We start from the raw sequence: 18,508 nt of genomic DNA on the forward strand, positions 1-18,508 counted from the left end.
GACTGACATTTTTAGAATCTGATCTCAGGTCAGAATGGGGTTAATCAGACCAGTGTGTGTCCAGTGTAAACCTCGTATGAATCTGATCTCAGGTTAGAATGGGTTAAAGGGTTAAAGTGTATAGCAAAGACGCTGCAGCAGGGTTTCTCAACCTGCGGGCCCGGACCCAAACGTGGGCCACAACATTTTCTAAAAAGGGGTCATGGCCAAGGCGCTCCCTTTTGATTTAGAAATAAATGTCTTATCTGAAACCAGTTTTGCACGTTCAATATTTGAAGGCAAATAAAATAAATCTATTGGCGGCGGAAGCAGCTAATCTCCAAGCTCACAACGTGTCGCAGTGCGATGCGTTGTGAGCTTGTTGATCAGCTATGTTTGAGTGACACCTACATACAGTACATACAGTATGATGAAGTACTGTATAAAATAGAGCAGCTGTAAGCGGTTGAGAACACGATGCTAAAGTCCACAAGAACAGTGACGTGATGTACTGTAACTATTAGCATGCATAAACTAGTAAAATGCGCAGATCACTTAGTGGAGGTGTTGGTTTAAAAAGTGACATCAAAAAAAGAGAAGAGAAACCACTGATCTGCTCCAAAAGTTTATTATTGGCGACGTTTGGAGACAAGGCTCTTCATCTGGTCAACACTTTCTTTGACCAGATTTGTCTTTTAGATTAGTGTGCGGGCTCTCTCTCTCTCTCTCTCTCTCTCTCTCTCTCTCTCTCTTACTATTAGCATGCATGACATGGTGTTCATTTATCATGTGAAACCTTTGCTGTTAGCTTGCATGGTTGCACAAAATGTGCTTGTTACCTTTTTGCAAACTCATTTCTACACAGAGTTGTGTTTTGTTTTATGCAACCACAAGATAATTAATCCAATCTAGAGCAGAGCTGGAGGACCTGATGGCTGTCTACTGTTGGTTTGTCATGGTATCATATAAGAATCAGCTGGTATGTAGTTTAGCGTGCCCTAATGGCTGGCATTTTCTCTCTCTCTCACGCACACACACACACACACACACACACACACACACACACACACACACACACACATACATATACAGTGTTTGCACTTTGGCAGACGTTCAGATAAGGTCACTGTTCAAATCTTACATAACAAGAGTCACAAGGGGGGTGCATATTCCCAGGCCGACAGACTGATTGATTACATTGATTAATCTGAGTCCGTTAATCTCCTACAGTAGTTTACACAAGCCTCACTTGTTGGGTAAATGGGATGTTGTTAACCTGAACAAACCAAGCTATCAGTAAACGGTAAACGCACTGTTCTTATTTATGCAGGAACGCACAAGGCTATAATATAATACTGTACTGTGTGTACAAACAATACTATACTATAATACTGTACTGTGTGTACAAACAGCAGGTTTTGTTAGACTCTTAAACTCTTTCAAAAACGGCACAAATGACGGATCTATAAGCTCAATGTGACATTGTATTTCTTTTTTTTTTTCTTTTTCTTTTCTTTTTTTTCTTTTAGAAATGTTTAAATAACATGCCCAAAATACTGGGATCCCCCAGGGCTCTGTACTAGAGTCCTACTAGACATTCAGGTCTAACAACTCCCAGAAAAGACGCGCTGTGATTGGCCAGTAGTCACTTGTGTAGTGGCAGTGTGGCAACAAAAGGAAAGAAAAAGGGAAACGGATGCACGGAGACGGAGTCAGCACTTGTTTCACCTGGCAGTTAAAGATGGAGTGCCGTGATTTTTTACCCACCCTAAAACATGATCAAGTACTGTCGCCTCATAAACGCATGAAACACTGGGAAAAAAATACAAAACTCACGGCACTCCATCTTTAATGATACGCGTGTCATTCTTGTTTCTATCTACGTCCTTTGCCACCACCAGGTATTGTCCATAGAGAAGGCGGAGAGCACCAGCCTGCTGCCCAACCCGGTCATCGTCAGCGTGCGCAGCAAGAAGGCCTTCCAGCTGATCGAGCTGCAGGACCGCGACGACCTGGTGAACAGCATGAACGCCAGGCTGCGCACGCTGCAGTGGAAGCACTCCATGTTCCGCAGCAAGCCGCGCGGCAAGAGAGCACTGGTATGTATGGACGGACAGACGCGCTATAGCAGGGGTATTCAATTAGATTAGGCCGGGGGCCACAACTGTAGAATGATTGTGTGTGGGGGGCCGCACAGTGTGCGAGCGAAGCGTGGACATTTATGGGTTCTCAAAATGTTTTTGTGCTCAAACACGAAGATTTATGTACAGTATATTTCCACACAGTAATGAGCAGGTTAATATGTCTATACAGGTATATGCTACCTTAGAATAGATGTAGGCCTAGACCTATTTGACTGTGCATAAACAGCATTGCTTTGACATTAACGGCCATCAGCTGGACGGACACACACACACACTCACTCTGCTGTGGGCAGTTCAGAAACCTGTCCATGACCACCAGTGACATCATCGTTAGGCAGATTGTTTTTTAAACAAGATGTATTTACGTGAGAATAGTTTATCAGACTATAAAGATCAGATTACATAGAGCAGTGATTCCCAAAGTGGGGTTCGGGGTCCGGGGACTCCCAGAGTCCTTGAGGCAGTTCCAGGGGGTCCCCAGGTTTGGAACCAAATGGACCCTTTTGGGTCTGTAACTCTGAGAGTGTACAAATGGAACCAACAGGGTTTATTATCGTGAGAATGATGGCTTCCATTTTCGCATTGCAACTTTTCAGCACTAGAAAGCCTGCAGTTTCTATTAGCTTGGATTCTCCATTGATGTCACTGTTGGGTGGGTTTCTGAACTGCCCACAGCCCTCCTATGTGACACAGACCGAGTAGAGAAAAACGTTCCCATTTTATCATGATTTTGAGGACCTATTATATGAAGATAGGTTGAAAAGTGGTCCTTTAATGATTACCGTCATTATGGTAATCTCACAATTAATATCGCACACACCATACCTGTAACTTTTATTAGCCCTCTTATTATTCCCAATTTTATTATTATTATTTTTTAATTATTCCAGGGGCCACAAGGGGGCGGGCCGCATGTGGCCCGCGGGCCGCCAATTGAATACCACTGCGCTATAGTGTACCCATCATCTTCATTTAAAGGACACCCACGATAACTCTTTGAGAGTGCGCAAATGGAACCGAGAGCTCGGTTCCATTTGGAGCGCTCTCAGGCCCTTTTGCCACTGGGGTTTAACCGGTTCCGTTCTTTTCGCACGCTTACCAGTTACCAGTTCAGAGTGTTTACACTGACAATTAATTGGTTCAGAACTCTAAAAGTTGCTTCAGAACTGGAACAAAAATAAATAAAAAACAATGGCCGCCGCCTGTTCCGTGAAAGCACCAAGGTTCCAAGAATCTAGAACGGAACCATTTCTAGAACCAAAGTTATTTTGGTGTAAAATGGGCCAGAGTTACAGACCTGGTAACGGTTGGTTCCTTGATGGAACCTTGATGTTCCCTGGAGTCGACCCCACTTTCTAGAACCACTGTCCTTGTCCTATCTAATCTGCCCCGGGCTATCAGGTGCTTCTATTTGATTAGATTATATACTGTATTCCGAGTTCCGACCAAGCCCCCATGCAGAGCGGCTGGCCAACGTTGAAGACGCCGAGCCTACTGGTCAAAAGCTGGAACTGCATTTAGCACGAGGAAACCCTGCCCAGCTGGGGTTTAACATTGAGCGCTTGTTAGCACAAGATGTTGGTTGGCAAATGCAGAAAGTAGAGCGTTCTCCCGGGTGCTTCAAAACGCCACTGAGCAACTTCCATTGAAATGAATAGGAGGGGGTGGGGCTGTCGCTCCCTGTGTCCATTTTTTTAAAGATTAGTTTTGGGGATTTTTATGCATTGTATTGATAGTGACAGTAGACAGACAGGAATTGGGGGAGAGAGATGGGGAGTGACACGGCAAAGGCCGTCGGGCTCGGGAGTCGAACCTGCGGCACGCCGTCCAGCTGGTTTGGCAGCCTAGGTGACCAGACGATTGATCTACTCCGAGCCCCACACTCTATCCTTTATAACTCTGATTCCGACAGGCCAGGAGGCAGAGAATATGAGCATATGTTTTCGCCTCATCCTGTGTGTGTGTGTCTGTCTACAAGCTACGTTTGTGCAGTGTGCACATCTGATCTCATTCCCTTTATTTGTTTTTGGCTTGTTTTTATTTTTAGTGCCGTTTTTAGTCAAACAATTTGCATTCATGTTTGGGAGAAGAAATAAATGTCTGATCCTGGAACGAAAAAAGGACACAGCTGGTGTTGTGTGGGAGTGAGTGGTTGTCCCCAAATGGACACAGTAACTATATGTTGTAACTAAGAAATTCACTGAAAATAAACAATTTTCAACTACATAGATGTTCAACAATAGCCTACTTCACTCTCTTCGTGATTTCAACTTTCATTTCCTCATTGTAAATTCCAGTGAGGTGTGTGTAGTTTATTTTTATACCAACATTATTCTTGTGGATCTTTATCAGGGAAATACTGAAAAAGATGAGCTAATTCCATTTGAAGGTGAGGCACAAGTCAGTGGCCAGTTCACAATAAGTAGGCTTGTCTCTACATTGTTTAACCCATTTAGGCCTAGCCTCGATACCCAGGCTTTCATTTCGTCTGCGCGAAAGATGAAAGCCTGGAAAAATCCGTGGGCTGAACCAGTCTAAAAGTGGGAGTCAACCCTTCCGGGTGGGCGTCGCTCTAAATGATGTGACGTAGCGCTGCACTAGGGGGGAGAGGAGGGGCCGGGGGTGACGGACAGATCGATGAGATCCAATCAGGGTGCGCGCATTTCTGAGGCGCGACCCGCCCCTCTAGACGAGAAATGTCTCTGTTTGGGTCAGGCTAATTTAGGCCTGACTCAATATTTCATGTCAAGGACCCCAAAAAGTATATGAAATATGCCTCCGCCCCGCCATCTGAAAATATGTTGTTCCAGGGAGCCCCCCCAGAAGCAAAGATATGAGTTAAAATGTTCACCTTTTGGTGCTTTTTACGGAACCGGCAGCCTTTCTTTTGGTTCCTGTTCCGAACCGACTTTTTAGGGTTTTGAACCAATTCATTTTCAGTTGAATTTCCACTCTGAACTGGTTCAATATTAGGTGGGGGAACTGTTTGAATCCTTGGTTTGTCTCCTCAGAGCTCCCCTGCTCCTTGGTTCTCCTTGGTTCTCCTTGGTTCTGAATCCTTGGTTTCTCTCCTCAGAGCTCCCCTGCTCCTTGGTTCTCCTTGGTTCTGAATCCTTGGTTTCTCTCCTCAGAGCTCCCCTGCTCCTTGGTTCTCCTTGGTTCTCCTTGGTTCTGAATCCTTGGTTTGTCTCCTCAGAGCTCCCCTGCTCCGTACTACACCTTCTACTACGACACCAGCTTCTGTGACGACGACGAGGCGGAGGAGCAGGCTCTCCGTAACACCGTCAACAGCGAAGCTCTGATGACCGCCTTCCACCAGAGCCAGACTGGAGCCGACAACGATGACGCCAAGGTGAGAGACCCGCTTATAGAGCTGATCAGTAGTCTGTAGAGCAGTGTTCATTTTGTTAGACGTAAGGTCATTTCAGAAGGGCAGCCATTAACGCACCTAGTAATCTATTTTCAATGAGACCTGCAGGGTTCTTTTCTGTATACGCGCGGAGAAGACAAGCGTACCTTTACGTGGTCGCGGTCCCGGGACATTGTTGCGGTGGTGTTCGTTTCATGCACATGCCCGTCGTGACTGACTAGACCTGGATTCCAGTGGTGGAAAGTAACTAAGTACTTTTACTTAAGTACTGTACTTAAGTACAATTTTGAGGTATTTGTGCTTTACTTGAGTATTTCCAATTTCCAGTACTTTTACTTCTACTCCACTACATCTCAGAGCCAACATTTGTACTTTTACTCCACTACAATTATTTGAAAACTTTAGTTACTTTGGCGATTTTAATTTTGATTAGAAAACTAGGTAGCACTTTACAATAATGACCCGTTATAAAGCATTTATAAACGTTTATAAGCAGTTTGTAGACTATTAACAAATCATTATTAACCTGTTTGTTGACATTCGTAAATGATTATTAAAACCGTTATAACTATGTTTACAAATCATTTATAAGGTATTAGTAAGTAGTAAACTATTCATTAATAAGCCATTTATATACATCTGTAAATGATTATTAAATCATTTGTAATGACCCCATGATAAAGCATTTATAAACGTTTATAAGCAGTTTGTAGACTATTAACAAATCATTAACAACCTGCTTGTTTACATTTGTAAATGATTACTAAAACCTTTATAACAAATTTACAAATAATTTATAAAGTATTAGTAAGTAGTAAAACTATTCATGAATAAGCCATGTATAATACATCTGTAAATGATTATTAAATCATTTGTAACTGATGTTATATAATATATACAAGCTATTTGTATATTTGGGAAATGTGTTTGTTCATGTTTAACATATACTTTGTAAAACATTCCTAAAATATCTATAAATCCTTAGTACATGTTATTAAGTGTAGGAGGACAGTCATACTCGGATACGAGTGACCGCCGATGATGATGAAAGTGACGACAGTTCATCATTTACAACTGTCTGTTAATGTTTGTTCATGTTTAACATATGCTTTGTAAAACATTCCTAAAACATATATAAATCCTTAGTACATGTTATTAAGGTCCCTATAGTAAAGTGACGACAGTTCATAATTTACAACCGTCTGTTAATGTTTGTTCATGTTTAACATATGCTTTGTAAAACATTCCTAAAACATATATAAATCCTTAGTACATGTTATTAAGGTCCCTATAGTAAAGTGACGACAGTTCATAATTTACAACTGTCTGTTAATGTTTGTTCATGTTTAATATATGCTTTGTAAAACATTCCTAAAATATCTATAAATCCTTAGTACATGTTATTAAGGTGCCTATAGTAAAGTGACGACAGTTCATAATTTACAACTGTCTGTTAATGTGTTTGTTCATGTTTAACCCTACATCATTTTATGTTGAAGATGTTGTGTTGCATTGTGGGTAATCCTCAGTACAGAGGAACTCCATACTGAGGGTAAGATGGTCTCCTGTTTGCTCAGGCACAAACAAATTAATTACAAACATCTAAGCTTCATATAAGTGGCCAGATATGCACTCATGTTTACATAGTGTTATTCAGTAACATTCGTTTTTGTATGACATGGTATCATATGACATTGTTTATTTAATTGTTTGGAAAACAGTTAGCATGTTAGCTAGCTGTTAGCTGTGCTGTGTAGCCTGTGTTACATGAGAATTCACTGACACTCCATGTAAGTGAATTCTCAAAAACGAATGTTACTGAATAACACTATGTAAACATGAGTGCATATCTGGCCACTTATATGAAGCATAGATGTTTGTAATTAATTTGTTTGTGCCTGAGCAAACAGGAGACCATCTTACCCTCAGTATGGAGTTCCTCTGTACTGAGGATTACCCACAATGCAACACAACATCTTCAACATAAAATTATGTAGGGTTAAACATGAACAAACATTAACAGACAGTTGTAAATTATGAACCCTACATAATTTTATGTTGAAGATGTTGTGTTGCATTGTGGGTAATCCTCAGTACAGAGGAACTCCATACTGAGGGTAAGATGGTCTCCTGTTTGCTCAGGCACAAACAAATTAATTACAAACATCTATGCTTCATATAAGTGGCCAGATATGCACTCATGTTTACATAGTGTTATTCAGTAACATTCGTTTTTGAAAATTCACTTACATGGAGTGTCAGTGAATTATCATGTAACTAGGGTGGCCACCTGCAAGACCTCAGAAAGGAGGACACTTTTGCGGGGCTCGCTCCCCCGACCCCCCCCCCCCCCCTCCCAGATCCCCCCCCCCCCCCCCCCCATATATTAATATTATTACTACTACTATTGCACCTGATTTTCACCACCATCATCTCCAGCATTATGTCCACAGAGAACATATATTTGCTAATTAAATTAACCTTTTTAAATTATAGGGTACCACAAAGGCCATTCATTTTAGAATCAATTTATTTTATTTCATGTTTAGATATGTTTTATGTTTAATCTCTTTCTTGTGGGTTTTTTTATACAGTTTTATGGTCATCGGTGTGGGACATAGAATGATGCCAGTAGCCTATATGTTCACACAGCCTCCCTGTCTTTATGATGTCGAGTTCCTTGCTCCATTGCTCATTAAATGTAGTTTTTCATTTCGGCATATTTGGTTTGTTTATCTCTGCATTAACTATACTAAAGTGATTGTGAGAGCACAACAAACAAACCGACCATCCCACTGGCAGTGTTGCCCAGTTTTGGAAGAGAACCAAGCAACCATGTCTATGAAAACAAGCCCAAAAGAAGCCTGACTAGGCTTAGTAGCCTATATAAAACAAGCCTAAAGTCGCTTATAATTAAGCGGACATGGCAACACTCTGAACGTCTCCACTAGCCTCTCTCTTTTTAAGACAGTGTGGCCGGCTCCCTGCGGAGGCGGAGCTGAGCAGCGCTGCGGAGATTTTTATACCCAGGCAGACGACGTAAATGACAGCAAATGACACAAGCACTGTATATCACAAAAAACCGGACAATTATGTGTCCGGCCAGAGGTTGAGGTGGGAGGAGGACAGGTGGGTCTAAAACCGGACTGTCCGGCGTGAAACCGGACGTCTGGCCACCCTACATGTAACACAGGCTACACAGCACAGCTAACAGCTGTGCTAACAGCTAGCTAACATGCTAACCGTTTTTCAAACAATTGAATAAACAATGTCATATGATACCATGTCATACAAAAACAAATGTTACTGAATAACACTATGTAAACATGAGTGCATATCTGGCCACTTATATGAAGCTTAGATGTTTGTAATTAATTTGTTTGTGCCTGAGCAAACAGGAGACCATCTTACCCTCAGTATGGAGTTCCTCTGTACTGAGGATTACCCACAAAGCAACACAACATCTTCAACATAAAATGATGTAGGGTTAAACATGAACAAACATTAACAGACAGTTGTAAATGATGAACTGTCATCACTTTACTATAGGGACCTTAATAACATGTACTAAGGATTTATATACGTTTTAGGAATGTTTTACAAAGCATATGTTAAACATGAACAAACATTAACAGACAGTTGTAAATTATGAACTGTCGTCACTTTACTATAGGGACCTTAATAACATGTACTAAGGATTTATATACGTTTTAGGAATGTTTTACAAAGCATATGTTAAACATGAACAAACATTAACAGACAGTTGTAAATTATGAACTGTCGTCACTTTACTATAGGGACCTTAATAACATGTACTAAGGATTTATATATGTTTTAGGAATGTTTTACAAAGCATATGTTAAACATGAACAAACATTAACAGACAGTTGTAAATTATGAACTGTCGTCACTTTACTATAGGGACCTTAATAACATGTACTAAGGATTTATATATGTTTTAGGAATGTTTTACAAAGCATATGTTAAACATGAACAAACATTAACAGACAGTTGTAAATTATGAACTGTCGTCACTTTACTATAGGGACCTTAATAACATGTACTAAGGATTTATATATGTTTTAGGAATGTTTTACAAAGCATATGTTAAACATGAACAAACATTAACAGACGGTTGTAAATTATGAACTGTCGTCACTTTACTATAGGGACCTTAATAACATGTACTAAGGATTTATATATGTTTTAGGAATGTTTTACAAAGCATATGTTAAACATGAACAAACATTAACAGACAGTTGTAAATGATGAACTGTCGTCACTTTCATCATCATCGGCGGTCACTCGTATCCGAGTATGACTGTCCTCCTCCACTTAATAACATGTACTAAGGATTTATAGATATTTTAGGAATGTTTTACAAAGTATATGTTAAACATGAACAAACACATTTCCCAAATATACAAATAGCTTGTATATATTATATAACATCAGTTACAAATGATTTAATAATCATTTACAGATGTATTATACATGGCTTATTCATGAATAGTTTTACTATACTTACTAATACTTTATAAATTATTTGTAAATTTGTTATAAAGGTTTTAGTAATCATTTACAAATGTAAACAAGCAGGTTGTTAATGATTTGTTAATAGTCTACAAACTGCTTATAAACGTTTATAAATGCTTTATCATGGGGTCATTACAAATGATTTAATAATCATTTACAGATGTATATAAATGGCTTATTAATGAATAGTTTACTACTTACTAATACCTTATAAATGATTTGTAACCATAGTTATAACGGTTTTAATAATCATTTACGAATGTCAACAAACAGGTTAATAATGATTTGTTAATAGTCTACAAACTGCTTATAAACGTTTATAAATGCTTTATAACGGGTCATTATTGTAAAGTGCTACCGAAAACTAAAATAAATTAACCACTTCAACCCAATACATTTTGGCCATTTGAAAATAGCCGATCTACAAGCTCACAATGCGTCGCAACGCGACGCATTGTGAGCAATAGAATTTGTAATTTTCAATAGACTTTGTACACATTTTGAACTTGTGAAGTGGGACATTCTGCAATATGAGTACTTTTACTTTTAGTACTTTAAGTACATTTTGATGCCGATACTTTTGCACTTTTACTCAAGTACATTTTCAATTCCGTACTTTTACTTGTAAAGGAGTAGTTCTAAATTGCAGTATTGGTACTTTTACTTAAGTAAAACAATTGAGTACTTTTTCCACCACTGCTGGATTCTGTTGAGCTTTTTTTTGCAAGAATCTTAGTTCAAATGGCAAATCCAACAAGGTGTTTCTAATGTTTTATAATAAATGTCCGCTTTGTAGATGTACCCGGTTATGTTTCCTAGACTGCACTGAAGGGGTAAACTGGGTGGAGGTGGATGGATGGGCATAGGGCGGGGGGGGGGGGGGGGTGCTGTGTGTGTGTGGACATGGGGCGGGTGGTGTGTGTGTGTGTGTGTGTGTGTGTGTGTGTGTGTGTGTGGGGACATGGGGCGGGTGGGGTGGGCGTGTGTGTGGCATCCATTATTTATCTCCCCATTGATCTCTGGGTACACTCACAGTGTTTAGTGACATGACCTTCAACTGCAGATATCTCCAACCTGCTGACAAGACACTTTGTGAGTCACTAATACTGGAATATCAGCCGTGTGTGCGGTTAAGAATCCTCAGTGTTCTTTTAACCCAGAGAGCGTACAACATGTAGCCAAATGGACCCTTAACCCATTCTGACCTGAGATCATTCATACGAGGTTTCCGCCGGACACACACTGGTCCTGATTAACCCATTCTGACCTGAGATCAGATTCTAAAAATGTCAGTCGCTCTTCGATTTTTCAAAAATAGCAGACCTACAAGCTCGTATCGCGCCACTCGGTGGCGCGATATGAGCTTGTAGATCTGCTATTTTTAAATAGCTAAAGCACAACATGATGCTGACAACAAAATGGGTGCCCGTTCAGAATGGGTTAAGAGTCGGAGACCATTACAGACTGAGGATTATAGTGTGTTGTTTGGTAGGTGTGCTTTCGTGTGGGTGTGTGAATGTCATCCCTGTTGGGTGGAAACCAAAACTGTTCAGGATTCATATCATGTTTTTTTTTGCAGAAGTAGCTGATCTACAAACTCAAAACGGTTCGAGCTTCTGGATCTGCTACTTTTGATGCTTTTGTGATGCTGTAGTACAGTACCGGTAGTTGTGATGCTGTAGTACAGTGGCTTTCAACCTTTTTCTTGTCAAGGTCCATTATTTCTTGGGCATTTGACTCGAGCCACGGACCACCATTTAGTAACATTTAGCCTCTCAGACCCTAAACGTTCTCATCTCCCTTTCTTCTAATTGTGTAGCCTACGTTTAACAATAATTTAACTCTTGAGAGCGTAAAATGAAACCAAATGGACCCGTATATGGGTTAGGGTTAGGAGGCCGTGCCTCCTGTTACGTCGTGACCTAACTGACGCTCCACATAAATATGAACATATTTTTGTGCAACATATATATGACATATTATAAAATAAATTGGTCGCCTGCATATGTCGCACAAGCTATATAGAGAAATATATTTCCTATATCCACATATGTGCATACTGTATATCCACATATATGCACATATGAACCTGAATATGGCATTTTTTCTGCATATACTTGCCATAATATGTTCATATATTTAAATTGAAACCATGGCACCACCATTAGCCTTTTCATGTCGCGCACCCCCTAGAGAGCGCACAGGGGGTGCACGCACCACAGTTTGGGAAGGTGTGTGTGTGTGTGTGTGTGTGTGTGTGATGAATTGAACAAGGTGGACCCTCTTGTAAACAAGTGTAATGCTTTATGGTGTCGTCCACTCACTGCAGTTAACAGTTTTTGTATTGAGTTGTGCTTGAAATGTACTGTAATTCTGCAACTGTTAATAAATACATCAATCAATCGTGTGTGTGTGTGTGTGTGTGTGTGTGTGTGTGTGTGTGTGTGTGTGTGTGTGTGTGTGTCCGTCCGTCCTACAGAGCCTAGACCAGGTGAAGGAGAGACTGTGGGATGATCATTTCTCTGAGTTTGGGCGAGGGGTCCACATGTTCCGCACGGAGAAGATCCAGAAGCTGGTTTCCATGGGGATTCCCGAGTCGCTACGGGGGGAGCTCTGGATGACCTTGTCTGGTGAGTGTGTGTATTGTGTGTGTGTGTGTGTGTGTGTGTGTGTGTGTACACTAGTTTGCGTTTGTGTTCACACATCAGCAATAATGTGGAGCCAGCTAAAAGCTGAGACGTTTTACCCTGCTGCGGCAGGGTAAACGCATACAACACATACAAAGCTGATAATAATAATAATAATAATCTTTATTGTCCCGAAGGATATTCATCTTCACAGGTCTGTTCAACACCAACAACAAAAGCAGCACATAGTACAGAAAAACATTACACTAAGACAAAAACACAAAAACATGAGTTCCCCACTGTGTACAGAAACCCTCCTATCGGCGGGGCAGTTTGTTTAATGCCGCGATGGCTGATGGGACAAAACTCCTACTGAAACTAACCTTTTTCCAGGGTAAGGTTCTGTATCTTTGTCCTGATGGCATGAGGTTGAAGAAGCGATACAGGGGATGATCAGTGTCACGTGATATTGAGAGTGCTAGCCGTGTGATGGCATTATTGTTCATATCAGAAAGTGTTGGTGTGGGAAGTCCGATAATCTTGGAAGCAATACGGGTAATACTGAAAAGTTTGTTTCTGTTAGGCATGGGTAGTATGTTGTAAAAACATGCGGAACAGTACAACAGAATAGGTTGGATAATGCTTTTGTACAATAATAAAAGAAGATGAGGACATTTTAGGACATTTTAATGTACCACATTTTAATGTACCACATAACCGGCACGCTTGTCTTATGCATATGATGTTTTGACATACGCACAGTCACCTGTGCAGCTCATGTCACCTATTCAAGCCTGCGTCAGTGTCCTGAGTAACAAACTGGGGCCAGCATGGATTAGGTGTTCATTTGTTTTCTAACTTTTTGCTCTTTAGTTCGTTCTTCCTCACCGTCTAAATCTGTCACGACCACTAAACCTCGCGTACCCACAAGCCGTCCCTGAGCGTGGCACCGATGGATAGCTGAAACACTGCAGCGTTGCTCGCAAGGCCTTTAAACCATTCTGGGTGGGAACCCCTTTTGGTGTTTTAAAGCATTGTTATGCTTTAGCTATTGAAAAATAGCAGATCTACAAGCTCATAGTGAATATATATATTCAACGATATTTTAACTCAAATCTTTGCTTCTGGGGGGCTCATGGAACAACATATTTTCAGAGGGGGGGGGCGGAGGCATATTACATATAATTTTTGGAGTCCTTAGTTGACACATGAAATATTGAGCACCACTCATACAGAAACATAAGGTTTTTCAGAAAACTGTCAGGATTTTGAAGGCATTCTTTTTTAATTTCGATGTCAGGCCTAAGTGAGTTCACTCGGCAGCCTCATATGAGCTCATTTCCTAGCACCACTATGTCGGCGGAGTGGAATGTTGATGTAATGTAAAAACCAGAGTGACAGGATTTCAGAGCGCTCACAAAATAGACTATGATCTCATCACCATGTCTGAACGTGAGCTGAGGGCAGGCTCTGGGAGGGGGGAGGGCTGCTACTATTTTCTTTGCTATTAGGAAGCAAATAATTATCAACAAATTCCAAGTAACAAGAGATATTCCAATAGTTTTTAAATAAGCGACTAAATCGATCAGCCTGACCGACTAAAGCCGTTAAGCCTTTTTAATCGTGCAATAGTGTCGTGCAAAAATATTGTAAATGGCGTTTGTGAGACCGACTATTTTTGAACATTTGTGAGTCGCCTAAGCTAAGTCGGAGACATCAGTTAAAATTGGTCATGAATCAGAATTCATCAGCTCTATAACAGCTGATGCCGATGTTGTCAAACGTTGGCCAACGTGTGTGTGTGTGTGTGTGTGGGGGGGAGGTGTGGGGGGGGGGGGGGGGGGGGGGGGGGGGGCGTGGGGGTCTGGCTCTAGATTAAACATGCCCAAACCGAATATAGGAAACCGTTGCTGTCATGGCCGTAAAGAGCTACCTGATTTATGGCAAAATGAATGGTTATGGCAAAACCTAATTTAAATAATAATCACTATTATGGGTCCATAAAACATTTATTCAGCTTTTTTGAATGCATTAATTGCATACACTATTCTGTGATATATTGTCTGCCTATTCGGGCCCAAACCGAATATTGGGTGCATCACTAATGCCCACTAAACCCATCACTAATGCCCACTAAACCCAAGTTGAATATTGGGTGCATCACTAAGGCCCACTAAACCCACGTTGTCAAATCTCCCGTCCTGTAGACTCGTGTTCGGACCTGGCGTCCCACAGGGACTACTACGCGGACCTGGTCCAGAAGTCTATGGGTCTCAGCAGCCTGGCCACGGAGGAGATCGAGAGAGACCTGCACCGCTCCTTACCGGACCACCCGGCCTTCCAGAACCCCACGGGCATCGCTGCCCTGCGGCGCGTCCTCACCGCCTACGCCCACCGCAACCCCAAGATCGGCTACTGCCAGGTACCGTATGCCAGGGATGGATCTGTTCACCTGTTAAGGACCTGAAGCCGATTCGACAAAATGTCTTCTAACTTCTAATGTCTAAAAAACTGCCTCCCCCTGGCGCCTGATGGAGGGGAAAGGAACTGGTTGGAATAGCGTGTTCCTTCCACGCGCTACGTCCGGCCAGGGAAACTCCCCCCTGTCAGGTGTAAAGGAGCAACTTGGACACTCAGGCATGAAGGAAGCATGAGTTCAAGTCCGTTGCTCTCCCCTTGTCCCCCATATATGGGGACTAGGTTGGCGGAGGGTGTGTATAGCGCCCAGGATCAGATTAGATAATTGACACAGGGGTGAAAATGGGTTACAAAATCATGGGATAAAAATTATAAAAATAAAAAAAAGTCTTCTTTCTAACTCATCCTGACTGTTGCTCCAACCTTTTCATGTCAAGGTATCTCAATATTATATGTACAGACCTTGTCCCCATCTCAAAAACGACCCCAAGGACTCCTGACTATCTCCCCTACAGTCTATGAACATCCTAGCATCAGTGCCTGTCTCTCTCTCATTCCCTGTCTCTCTCTCCCCCCTACAGTCTATGAACATCCTAGCATCCGTGCTGCTGCTCTATGCTAAGGAGGAAGAGGCCTTCTGGCTGCTGGTCGCTGTGTGTGAGAGGATGCTGCCCGACTACTTCAACCGCAGGGTCATAGGTGAGGGCCAGCAGGGACAGGAACCCCTTTACTTTCCATAGATCTCCTATTTTGGAAAATGTGTGCAAATCTTCAATATATCTTTTTTCACAGTGAACGTTTTTTTTTAATGTTTTATCCCACAATTTTGTAACCCATTTTTTCACCCAGTGTCAATTATCTAATGTAATCCTGGGCGCTACACTTCCTCTGCCAACCTGGGGGGGGCAGCGGACTGACCTCATGCTTCCTTCTATGCATGAGGAGTCCAAGCTGCTTCTTTTCACCTGACAGGGGAGAGTTTCCCCGGCCGGACGTAGTAGCGCGTGGAAGGAACACGTTATTCCGACCAGTTCCTTTCCCCTCCATCAGGCGCCCCGGCTGGCCAGGGGGAGGTAGCCAGTGAATGTTTTTTTAAACTCAAATATTTGCTTCTGGGAGGTCCCTGGAACAACATATTTTCAGATGGGGTTCCGCGGCCAAATGTAGATGATTCTGGGGGTCCTTGACATGAACATGTTTGAGCACCAGTGATCACCACTGATCGTTTTTGTTTTTTTTCAGATAATCTGGTCGGGACTAATTGCGATTAATTAACTACAGATAAATTAATCGCACCTTTTTTCACTGCGGAACGTTTCTCACTGGGCGCTTTTCTATAGTACTGAAAACTGGAAAGTCACCCCATTTTGTGTTGCCTAGAACTGGAGGTCTGACAAAAAACAGTAACAATAAGTACAGCTTTGTGATGTCACTGAGATGTACTTGTTACTGTTACAATTCTTTTTTCAGACCTCCAGTTCTAGGCAACACAGAATGGGGTGACTTTTTATTATTATTTCCACAACAGGTATATTAATGACAGTAAAATGTTGAAAATGAGTGGTATCCTGTAGTCACTATTCGTTGATTCACTGGGATACCAAAAAACATAAAAAATAAGGTTTCTCGCTGTTCTCGGGTTGAATATTGATATGCGATTAAAATGCGATTAATCTAGATTAATTAATCGCAAAGCCTCTGATTAATTCGATTAATTTTTTTATCGAGTCCCAGCTCTAGTATAAATGTAAGCATTGCGGCGGCCTCGACAAACGCTCTTGGAGCACCACCACTGAAGCACACGGCTAACTTCCTGTGCTTTGTGCAGCCGTTTATTTACGGCACTCATTTGAGACAATGAATGTCCTCTTCCTTTTAACCCATTCTGACCTGGGATCAGATTCATACGAGGTTTCCGCCGGACACACACTGGTCTGATGAACCCATTCTGACCTGAGATCAGATTCATACGAGGTTTCCGCCGGACACACACTGGTCTGATGAACCCATTCTGACCTGAGATCAGATTCTAAAAAATGTCAGTCGTTCTTCGATTTTTCAAAAAATAGCAGACCTACAAGCTCGTATCGCGCCACTCGGTGGCGCGATATGAGCTTGTAGATCTGCTATTTTTAAATAGCTAAAGCATAACATGATGCCGACACCAAAATGGGTGCCCGTTCAGAATGGGTTAAATGTCTGTTGGAAGGCGGATGTTTGGTCGTGTGCCTTTTTTGTACTTGTAGCTGTGAAATGGCAGTGGCGTGCGTGCGTGCGTGCGTGCGTGCGTGCGTGCGTGGTTTTATTTGACTGTTAATCAGATATTACACTGCAATGCAGTGCAATGCTAAATGATAGTTTGGAACCAACTGGACCCTTGTGGGTCTGTAACTCATAGAGTATACAAAAGGAACCAAATGGACCCTAACAGGTCCATTTGGTTCCATTTGTACACTCTCAGAGTTAAATTAGCATTGATTTTACAATATAAATTGGGGGTCCCAGAGATAGAAATGCCATTAAATGGGGGTCTGTAGACTAATGCATGTCAAACTGGGGGTCCTTGAAATTAAACAGGTTGAGAATCACTGCTAGAGCCGTCAAAATTTGGGGGGTCCCTGGCATATATTTTTCAAATGGGGGTCCACAGGCTCATTGGTATCAATTTGGGGGTACTTCACGTGAAAAAGTTTGGGAACCACTGTTCTATTGTATGTCATATCATTGCTGTTGGGCTGAAACCTTGTATCTTCATATATTTTTGAGTGGCCACTCCAAGGAACAGCAATATCCGTGTCACCTATGTATGTTTTTTTCAGTCACCCGCGACATTCCGTTGTGTCTTTTCCAGGCTCCCAGGTGGACCAGTCAGGTGTTCATTACGTTGTGTCTTTTCCAGGCGCCCAGGTGGACCAGTCGGTGTTCATTACGTTGTGTCTTTTCCAGGCGCCCAGGTGGACCAGTCGTGTGTTCATTACGTTGTGTCTTTTCCAGGCCCCCAGGTGGACCAGTCGGTGTTCATTACGTTGTGTCTTTTCCAGGCCCCCAGGTGGACCAGTCTGTGTTCATTACGTTGTGTCTTTTCCAGGCGCCCAGGTGGACCAGTCGGTGTTCATTACGTTGTGTCTTTTCCAGGCGCCCAGGTGGACCAGTCGTGTGTTCATTACGTTGTGTCTTTTCCAGGCCCCCAGGTGGACCAGTCGGTGTTCATTACGTTGTGTCTTTTCCAGGCCCCCAGGTGGACCAGTCTGTGTTCATTACGTTGTGTCTTTTCCAGGCGCCCAGGTGGACCAGTCGGTGTTCATTACGTTGTGTCTTTTCCAGGCGTCCAGGTGGACCAGTCTGTGTTCATTACGTTGTGTCTTTTCCAGGCGTCCAGGTGGACCAGTCAGGTGTTCATTATGTTGTGTCTTTTCCAGGCGCCCAGGTGGACC

The 18,508-nt window shown here is 42.1% G+C and overlaps 1 protein-coding gene and 1 long non-coding RNA gene across 2 annotated transcripts in view; one reads left to right on the forward strand and one right to left on the reverse strand.

Annotated features, from left to right (window-relative positions):
• LOC310867290 overlaps positions 1–11,322 on the reverse strand; it is a 176,514-nt gene extending 165,192 nt beyond the window's left edge. The window contains exon 1 of the long non-coding RNA XR_014569991.1: positions 11,271–11,322. This is a non-coding gene — a long non-coding RNA (uncharacterized lncRNA). The remainder of the gene's footprint in view (positions 1–11,270) is intronic.
• Positions 1–18,508, forward strand: part of tbc1d8 (TBC1 domain family member 8) — a 66,620-nt gene that overhangs the window by 36,866 nt on the left and 11,246 nt on the right. The window contains exons 7-11 of the mRNA XM_083777209.1: positions 1,881–2,078; positions 5,320–5,475; positions 12,509–12,659; positions 14,864–15,078; positions 15,656–15,773. Coding sequence (XP_083633335.1) covers positions 1,881–2,078; positions 5,320–5,475; positions 12,509–12,659; positions 14,864–15,078; positions 15,656–15,773 — 838 coding nt within the window. The remainder of the gene's footprint in view (positions 1–1,880; positions 2,079–5,319; positions 5,476–12,508; positions 12,660–14,863; positions 15,079–15,655; positions 15,774–18,508) is intronic.

The sequence above is a fragment of the Protomyctophum parallelum genome, assembly GCF_964188405.1.
Source record: "Protomyctophum parallelum genome assembly, chromosome: 11".
In the NCBI taxonomy this organism is placed as follows: Eukaryota; Metazoa; Chordata; class Actinopteri; order Myctophiformes; family Myctophidae; genus Protomyctophum; species Protomyctophum parallelum.